General features: G+C 28.2%; 2 protein-coding genes across 4 annotated transcripts in view; both read right to left on the bottom strand.

The window, feature by feature from the left end:
- Window positions 1-3,294: 3,294 nt before the first annotated feature.
- LOC124540146 (CCAAT/enhancer-binding protein gamma-like) lies at window positions 3,295-5,684 on the bottom strand. The gene is made up of 2 exons (XM_047117596.1): window positions 5,190-5,684; window positions 3,295-4,621 (listed from the first exon to the last, which is right to left on the bottom strand). Exons 1-2 carry the CDS (start codon window positions 5,301-5,303, stop codon window positions 4,370-4,372), a joined length of 366 nt encoding a protein of 121 aa, XP_046973552.1. The 5' UTR covers window positions 5,304-5,684; the 3' UTR covers window positions 3,295-4,369.
- Window positions 5,685-6,618: 934 nt separating this feature from the next.
- LOC124540099 overlaps window positions 6,619-10,525 on the bottom strand; it is a 73,763-nt gene continuing 69,856 nt past the window's right edge. For all 3 annotated transcript variants that reach the window (XM_047117529.1, XM_047117528.1, XM_047117530.1), the window contains one exon: window positions 6,619-10,291. In XM_047117529.1, the coding sequence (XP_046973485.1) occupies window positions 10,163-10,291 (129 nt within the window). In that variant the 3' untranslated portion in view covers window positions 6,619-10,162. The remainder of the gene's footprint in view (window positions 10,292-10,525) is intronic.

Here is a 10,525-nt window from a genome sequence, read left to right as displayed (position 1 = left end):
TATTAATTCAATTTCAAAAGATTCCTCGTGTATATGTTAAAAAAAAAACGTAACTTTTATAAATAAGTTTTAATCACAATCACAATTATAATGGCAACGACGTGAATTATATTTACGCCATTTTCATTCGTAGTGCTACCGTTCATTGAATGATATATAGATATATACAATACTTATGTATTAGAAAATAGTAAGGCTGCATATCTACCAGAGATGGAGGAAATAGCTAGGAAGTGAATGGGTGAAGGAATCCACCAATAGGATCACTTTATTTACTAAACCCGCTGAGCTACACAACATTCCACGTGTTAAGACAGTCCCCGTACTTACGTCATTTTAGATTCTAGAAATACGTAACGTAAATCGAAACGACGTAAGTCGAGACATAGATTGATTCGTTACTTCCTTCTTGCCATTGACCTCGTGACATGTGAGTTCTTCTATACCGGAAATCGAATCGATTTTATGTTCGAGGAATAGAAAAGACGTAAATCAAGGACTGTCTGTGTTGTCGTACTACTCTTATTCATTTCTCATCTCTGGTGGAAACAGTCAAAACGCAGTTCTCTGTTGCAAACGCAGCCTTATAAAAAACATCCTTCTCTTGAAACTTAGACACGTATATCATAGTCCATTATAAATATATACATGAAGTTTGTTTAGTCTGATTACATATAGATTAATTTTTGGCAAGTTCTATAGCACTTATATGTTTACAACAATTACTATCTAAAGATTTTTGTTGAGATCTATTTCTCACTCATAACTAAACTGGTACTATAAATTATCTTCAATAATAAAAAAAAAACTTACAAATAAATATTTTTGTGCATTAATTAGTTAAATAATGCAGTCTTATCTTTCAAATGTCAAATCAGTTAAGACGAGAAGACAATCGGTGTTTAACACCTAACGAAGGTTATATGCAAGCCCTATAATGTTTGTATAATCAGACCTAGCAGTCTTATATTATATTACATACACTTAAATCTTAACTTAAAAGTTACAAGACTTAATGTGTATAGAAACCAACAGTCAATAACTACCCAATTACTACCTAAAATATGTTGTCGGTCCAAAAAAAAATATATAAACATCCATTAACTATGGCTGTTTATATTTTTTTTTTTAATAAAATCGATAAGTGATCATGTTTTGTAGCGAAGTGATCATGGTTTGTAGCCATTCAAAACATGACTTTCTGAAATAATTAATTTAGCTTAAGATTATTCCTATTGAAAATCTTAAGATTATTCCTTAAAAAAAACTTTAGAAATAGTAAATAGGTACATTTTCCAACCCTTTTAAAGTGATTGTTTAATTGTTCCGAAAATTGTTTCGGCAAATTTAATTTTAAATAGGTATATCAAAATTCATCTTCCCAGCCTAAGCTTAATATCGTAATAGTACAGTTAGTTTGTTTTAAAGTTATTTCAATTTTAAAGAAGGTATTTTTTATTTCAATTTGATTTACATTTACTAACATCTTCTAGCACTTCAGCGGCGTGCATATTTTCGAGCTCTGCTAATCTTAATTTATTTATCACATCTTCCAGCTTGATATCGCCTTCTGCAATAATTTTCCTCTGTGTGTATTTGTCCGATGTTCCGAAAATTAATTTGTCTCTCACAGCTTCCTCTTCACATACAAACCTGCAATCTTTTGCTATTTTTTTTACATCTGTTAAAAAAATGTCGAATCTTTCCCCAGTGTTTTGTTTCCTTTGATAAAATATAAATCTCGACTTTAGTATGTTCTTTTTAGGTTCACAATATTCCCTAAACTGTCTAAGTACATCTTCATAAGTTGATTCTTCGGTTTCTGGAAAGCTATTGTAAATTTGAACTCCGTCTTTGCCTATAATGTTTAATAAAATAGCGATTTTTCTCTTATCGTTTTCTTTTTCTAAGCCAGAAGCGATTAAATACAGAGTTAGATTTTGCTCAAATATCTTCCAATTTTTCCATAAATTTCCCGTCAAAATTAAATTTTCAGGAAGATTAAATGACGTCATTTTTCACAATTCACAAGATTTATAAAGAAAATTTCATAAGCGTGGAATAAATCTATATTATGAGAGTGCTTATTAAAAAATTGTGTTTATAAATACAATATTCTAATCAGATTCACAAATTATTATATTATCGATTATATTTCGTGGGTTCTCGGTACGCCATCTTTGTTGATTGTGTTGCCATCATTAAAATTTGAGATTTCGAAGATATCACAAAATAATATTAAACATTATTAATTTGTTAGAAATAAGAACCTAAAATAGAACGGAGTTAAACATCGCGCGTCATGATTACCTTATCGTGTTAGGGGCGGAGCTTAAGCTGCGGTACGTAATTGACAGGATGTTTGCGTTTTTATCGGATGTGTAGTAGGCATTGATATTTCATTTGCTTTTTCTAATATGTTTAGGAACATTGTACCTATTTTTATCTGTTTAATATTATCATTGCAAAGGTTGTCACAAAAGAAGATTTGTTTATAGTCTTGGCGCGAAATTTGTAAGTTTTGATTCTTTTTAATATTACATTTATTAGAATAATTACAATAGTTTTATGTTCAAAATTATAATTTTGAAAAAACAAAACTGAGGGGAGATACGTTATTTAAGATGTTTAGCGTAAAAAATATGAATTCAAAAACCTTTCTTTATAGAATTAAATTTTTATTTAATTAAAAAAATATATATTATCATGTTATCCTTTAATTGTCTGGCTCACTGTCTTATGGAGAGAAAGCAAAATATAAATGTTATGGTTTTTTTCTTTGAGCGTCAATCACGTAAAAACCACTTACTGAACGTAATATATAATTGATGAGGAATTGTTCGTAATCGTAGTATTATTTCTGTAGATTTCTGTTGATTTTAGGTTTATTTAATACCCTGCAAAGCCACCGGATAACATTTACTATTCAAATTATTTCATACTGTTTTATCATTGTTATTCCAACCCGTGCGTCTTGGGCGATGTTTTAAGTACAGCCTTGCTCAATAAATAGATTGTCTATTTTTTTCATCAGTTAAATTAAGGCAATTGAACAATGTTTACAGCTTAATAATATTAGGTTAGTTATATGTGAGAATATTTTTTATTTTTTAATATAGATTAGATAGATAATGCAAAGAAAATAATGCATTTTAGTTCTCTTTAATGATTTTCATGTTACTTAATTGTAGTACTTTATATATGTGTATATTTTAAATGAAACATACAGAATAAACTAAAATATGATTTAATTTTTATGTATGTATCACAGGATATTCAAAAAATACATACAAAGATTAATAAATTCTTGATTTTATTAAAAAATATTTGTTTCATAATCCTCAGATTAATAAATTATTACATTACTTATTTGTACACAAAAAATGTCAACAAGCACTAAAAAATTCCATGATTAAAAAAAATACATCTACAATTCTATAAAGATAAAAAAAATCTGTTAAAATTACTTAGACGGAAACTGATTTGATGAGTTCTCCTTGAGTGCATTTGAATAGGCTTCCTTTTAAATGCAAATAAAAAAAATAGATTTAAAATCTATTTAGATATATGTATTTGATTTCTGTCAAATTATGTCACTTATAGGTCAAACATGCAACAATTTTAAAGCTATCTTTAAAATCCACAATGTAACTTTTACAAATATAATTACAACTATTGTTAATTTAATACATGTTTGCAAGACAATTAATTATAAAATGAAACAAAATAATTATGGTTTTAAAAACCTTTGCAAAAAGACCAGAGCCTCTTTATGTAACTCGTAAACAAAAACTATATTAATTATTCCTCAGATATTGTTTAAGTATTTTATAGTTAAGAATCTGTGAGCATATTAAAATCCATTTAATAAAAGCTTAAATTTAAACAAAAAGCATGTTTCATACTAATTTGATATTCTATGCATTTAAATAATTCCTAATTTAATCAAATCAACTTGTACTTTTATATTATAGTATAGTAAAGTATATTATCTTATTAAAATAATTTTACAATCAAATTGAAGGTGAAAAATTTTCACAAGTTACCCTTTTTATTAGTTACATTAATTGTATTTGACTATCACACTTAATTCTACAAAATATGTAAACAAATTTATTTCATATGTCAATTTTAATATACCAGTGTTTACTTAGTGATCAAAATTTAACTTGTAAACCATATTTTTGTAATTGGTAACACTAACAAGTCCTCGAATGGTAAAAAATAGAAATAATAATCAGTTGTCAAATGCAAGAGAAAACACTGATCTGGGCTACTGATATATTTTGTCTTTGCCTATTTAAATATAGATAATTGTGATATTAACTCAGATTGCATAATATTAATATGAGATCTTGTCTTATTATTATTATTTACTGCTATTTGCGTCCTTCTTGTCGTCTTGTACATCTTCTAGGAGTTTCTCTAGATCGATACCCTCAAATTTGGGATCTTGTGAATTGGAAGCGTATTCCATAAATAATTCCTTAAGAAATTGGAGATCTTTTGTTAATGTTTTCACTTTCTCTTCTAGCATCTGGTTTTCAGCCTTCAGTTTATTTACCCGTGTAAATGTTTCCTGAGTCCGCTGCTTAGACTTGTATCTGCTCTTTTTGACTGCCTGCCAATATATTATTTCATTATTATTTTTATGCAAATAACAGCAACTAAATAAGTTACATAGAAACATCTGATATTATTTGTTATTCTTAAAATAATGATGTAGCGGGCTAAGCAAAAATATTTTTGTTTATAATATTCTTTGAATTCAGCAGGGCATATAAATAAGAGGGACTGTGTTAACTCTAATATAGGAGATAGTTGTATATAGAAAAGCAAGTCTTACAATGGAAACAATACAAATTGACGACCTCCGTGGTCGAGTGTGTACACCGTTTTCATGGGTACGCCACTCCGAGGTCCCGGGTTTGATTCCCGGTCGAGTCGCTGTAGATTACCATTAGTTTTCTATGTTTTCTTGAGTCTGGGTGTTTGTGCTACCTTTGTTACTTCTAATTTTCCAAAACATAAGCTACTTACATTGGGATCAGTGTAATGTATGTGGTGTTGTCTCATATTTATTTATTTAATAATGAACTGGGAATGTAATTACAAAATTTTATGCAACTTAATATAGGTACTGTAATTTATCGATACAATTTGAATCAAAGTTGTCAAAATAATTTTACCTCGTTATTTCGGTCTCGGCGTCGCCTGTAGTCGTCATCCTCATCATCAGCATCACTAACGCCCCGTCTCCCGCGTTTTTGTGGTGGCATATCCCAAAAATCGTCTAATATCATCAAAATTATTTATAAACACTAGATTTGATTCTGCACGGAGAAGACCGTATATTCACTTGGATTTATAAAAATAAAAAAAAAGTTTAAAGTAAAAAAAATAACTATGATGACATTATTTTTTACAACTATGTAAAATATGACGCAATATAGATGTTATATTGACTGACTTTTCTCGTGCAATAACAAACCACACTGAATTACGTAATATACGTTTATTAAGATAGATATAAGATATTCCACAGCACTTTACGTATAAAAAATATGCGAGTAAAGTTCAATTGTTGTGTAAACTGGCGATTAAGAAAACAATAACGTCACAACAGAGATCACACTTGTGTCATCGTCTCACAGCACACAGCCACAATTGACAATTTGACACCACGGCTATCTGACAATGACATTACTTTACAGAATTATAAATAGTGTTGCCAGGTGTAATTATAAATTGAATAAATAGGAGAATAAAGATATTTATTCGTTAACATGAAGGTTTTTGTTATTTCTTATGTAACAGAATACAATTACAGAAACGTCTATATAGATGTTCATTTTCTTTGTTGAAAGATTACATACATAGATTATACATTACATTTACAAAAATTATAGCGGTCACGGCACATGCAAAAGTCAAAACGGAAATGATAAGTATTGATGAATTTGATTTAAATTTAATCAAGGAAGTTTTTTTTAATTATTTTTGTGGGGCTTTGTGTAAGAGCTTCTGGGTAGGTACCACCCACTCATCAATTTTTCTACCACCAAATAACAGTACTCATTATTGTTGTGTTCTGGTTTGAAGGGTGAGTGAACCAGTGTAAGTACAGGCACAAGGGACATAACATCTTAGTTCCCAAGGTTGGTGGCACATTGATGATGTGAGGAATATTGAATATTTCTTACAGCGTCATTGTCTATGGGTGATGGTGACAACTTACCATTAGGTGGCCCATATGCTCGTCCGCCAACCTATACCATAAAAGAAAGATTCGTTACTTAAATAATTATAATTTTTGTATTTTTATAATAAAATACAGCAAGACGCCATTTATTCCAATGTACATATAAGGGGTAGAGAGCCACAGCAATGGAAGCAAGAGGATTTCGTGTATTGTCTAAGTTGAAAAAAAAAAACACTCGGTAAGTGACTAATGGCGTTTAAAAATGTTTAAAAAATATAACAGTTTTTTTTTCTTTGACCAGTGTCCTTTTCAATGTTAATAATTATTTATGAATATACCAAACTCAGAACTGTGACGTCAATAAAGAATTTTTTAAGCAATTGAAGAATAGGGCAGGGCCAAATAAAACCACATTGTAATACTCATCAGACCACAATATAATTCTTTCTTAACATTAAAATTCTAACAAAGTACGTAAATCTTTTTTACACAAATAATGGAAGCATCCAATGCTAAACGACCTAATACTGTAACGCTAACCATATTAGTACACAATAATAAGTAAAACGAGTAAACTACGTTTTGGCTAACCGATTAACCATTCATACATATTATAATGAGAAAATTGTTACATAGAAAACGTATTACTTGAACATTTTAAATGCATAGAACACTTTTACTATTATGTATTACAGACACACAATTTATGTTATATTATACTATCACAGAAATAACAATGAAAATGAGAAAGAGACGGCAGTCTTTCAGAATCGGAAATATTTTTAGATAAAAAGTTGGAAATTACATATATATTACTGGCAATACCTTTTGCACGAAAATAGATTTAGATACATTTTTGTAGAGCCGTTAGTTAATTATATTGTTAATAATAATATAAAGTAAATCGATATATATTCGTTCCGTTTATTTCACACTACGAACTTAATTCCGTAGAGTTGAAATTACCAAATGGTTAGATTTCATTGTCCAACTAAAAATAGAGATATCACATTATTAATTATTCAATTATATCCGATATTCATTCAAACACTTAATGTTTTATGTCATAAGGTATTGTCAGAATATATCAAACCCCAGTAAAAGCATTATAGTAAAATTATACACAACGTATATAAAAAAAAAAACCTTTTAAAGAACACTTTTGAAAACAATTACACTTAAAATACTATTCCTATTATACATATTAAAACGAGAAGAATTTATTTACAATTAGACCATTATTTCAATGTAATATTGAATAAGGTTGCTTCGACAAATGAATAATTGGCAACTTGTGTTTTGTTGAACCCGACACAAGTCTCTTTAATAACCTTTTGTCAACGAAAAGATAACTTTGTGTCAAGTGCATAAGTGTCAATATGACTTTAAGAAGATTAAGCAATTACAATACGACACAACTTAGGTGTAGCATCGGCAAATTCAATAAAACCGACAAACACAACCAATAGAAATAGCTCCCTATCGCGCCATTCGACGCTATTCGTCGCTATAGATTCTCGCGTCCGAGAAAGCAAGTGCATGTTAATCGACGTGTCAAATTGACGAATATATTAGGCCATATAGATATTACAAGTTATTACGTTTGTGTAAAGATCATATGAAATAAATAATGAATTTTGTATAACGTACTTAATTCGGATGTGATCGGTTTTACGAATTTTTACGATGCTACATCTAAGTCGTGCCGTACCACACATCACAAATTTCCAACCATTTCATTGGATACGCACCTTTACATTGAAATTATTAATATTATGCTTTAGAATAGTAGGTATTCGTTTGTATGATATTGTCATATTTCTCTCAGTTTAAATTATTAATTTTATCCTAGATTTCTTTTATAACTGGTAATTGTACTTTTTGTTTTTATCTGGTTATTTAGGGTGATCTATCCCTATTTAGACGCAATATGGTATTGTTTAAAATTCTAAACAATAATCAAATTATGATTTTTCAATGCAATGATAATTATAATTGGCTTAATTTTAAATAGTTAAGTTGTTAAATTGATTTTTTTTATCAATCGGGCACAGAAAACTGTTTCATATAACATTTTTTGCCATTTTGTGCTCTTTCATCACAAGATGTAAATTTATTTACATCGATAATATTAATTTCTATAGTCTTAAGTTAGAATTATAATTATAAATAGAGAATATTTAGTAATGACCAAATCCGTAACAGGAACATTTTTCATAAATATCGATAACATTTTTAATTTCATTGTGTTTTTTTGGTTTTACATGAGCCAAGCTCTTCAGTAAAAAGCCACAAAAAAAAGAATATATACATATTCATATTAAACTGCAATATGTATATAAATAAACATCGATAACGTTTAATTTTTACCCAATAAGAATCTATCCAGATCTAGCAGATGTCACAGAAATATTATATTGAACAAGTATTTTTTTTAAATCATAATAAAACGAGGAAAAAACCAGAGATAATTGAATTGCAATAAGAATAAATAAAAATAATATCTTAGATATCCATTAACATTCCCACTGAACAAAAGACAACACCATTAGTTCTTTGCTGTTACATTTTTATTTGTTTTAGTGTATTTTTAATCTATATTTTATATTGAGCTTTTTTACAAAGGCAGGAGTAATTAGTGTTACTCGATCTAGCGAACTATATTAAAATCAATAAAACGTAATACATTTGAATCAATATCAACGTTATATATTATATAATTTAGAATATTTTTTAAGCCACGATGAAATAGCTTCTAATTTGTTTTTAATTATAGTTTTATATCATTTAAATATAGAGTTGAAATCATGATGAAGTAATTCTCTGTGAAATTATTGCCATTCCGAAAAAATCCCACTTTATAAGAAGGTTTTACTACTATACTAAAATATGAATTTGAGTAGGCAACTTTCTAGCGATATTACCAATTTAGTGCCTTATCTTTTTTTTTAATAACTAGATTGACTTTTAACACTAAGCTCGCAACTTGTACGTAGATTTAAAGAAAAAAAAAAAACGATTTATTATTTGTCCTTACAATATGTACTTCGGGGCTTTAATTATGATTAAAATTATATTTTTATTATATTTACAAAAATTTTAATATCAATATATCTATATCGATGATAGACAGAAAACGAATTTTAAAAAGTTTTATAAAATATAATGCTGCGGTCACACATTCTATTTTATTATATATTTTTGTTAGTATTTTTAACGTATCATTTCATATCATCAATTAAGGTGCGAACACTTTCATATAAATCTTTGATGATCTGTAATATCCAAGATTAAACAAAACGGTCTTTAAATCTTTTACATTAAGAAAAATATATACATTTTGATATTGTTTTGAGGTTAATACTCGTTGTATGCTTCACTCATTATTTTTGACTAGATTTCATATGTGTATGTAATGACGTTTTCCAACAAAACCAACATAGACACAACTTAATGGCTTCGACCACTTTTTATTTTAACTTTACCTAAATGAACGAAAATTTGACATCTAATATTTTTAACAATATTGTTAGACAGTCGTGTTACAGATAAATAAATATTTCCATCATATATTTAGATGAATAATATAACGTTATAGACCGTGTAATTAATTGCCTTAACCATTTTTATGACATATTCATTATTTTAAAAATAATTCGATGACAAAAAGTGAAGAATTAATATTTGGTTTTAATGTGTTAATTTTAATTGAATTTTCTTTACGAAAGTCACATAGTAACCACATTAAATATATAGAAATTTAAAATTTTTATTACAGATAAAAAATATTTAAAAGTTTATTGCCAACCTAAAAAAAACTTTTGAAATCGTTATCTTCAAAACATTTTTAATCATGCATTTTACTAATCTGTTTCGAAATATATTTGATTCCTGTTTTATGTTGAACGTCAAATCCTTAAATGTCTTAAAACAAAAATTTAATTTTGTTTTTTTTTTGGTCTACTGAGGCGGTTGCATTTGAGCTTTGCGACACTGGCACAGCCATTTAATAATTCTTGCGTTTCTTTCGACCACGCTTGGCGGTTCTGTGTTTCGGTAGATCTGCTTCTGGATACCAGGACCTTGGACCTGGAATAAGGCATAACATATTAGTGATTTACTTCTTGGAAAAAATTGGCAAAATGCTTCCATCATTTTTAACAAGATTAAACATAATTTAATCAATTTATTTTCAAGATTTTTATTCGTATTACTCGTATTTTTTATTTGTTATTAAACTAATTTGACAAAGAGAGACAATTTAAGAACTAATATTTTTTAATGGCAGCACATGTAAATTAAGATTGAGCGATTTAGTTCTTC

This window comes from Vanessa cardui, chromosome 24, assembly GCF_905220365.1.
Source record: "Vanessa cardui chromosome 24, ilVanCard2.1, whole genome shotgun sequence".
Lineage (NCBI taxonomy): Eukaryota > Metazoa > Arthropoda > Insecta > Lepidoptera > Nymphalidae > Vanessa > Vanessa cardui.
The sequence above is the reverse complement of the archived record's forward strand: the minus strand, read 5'-3'. Positions and strand labels throughout refer to the sequence as shown.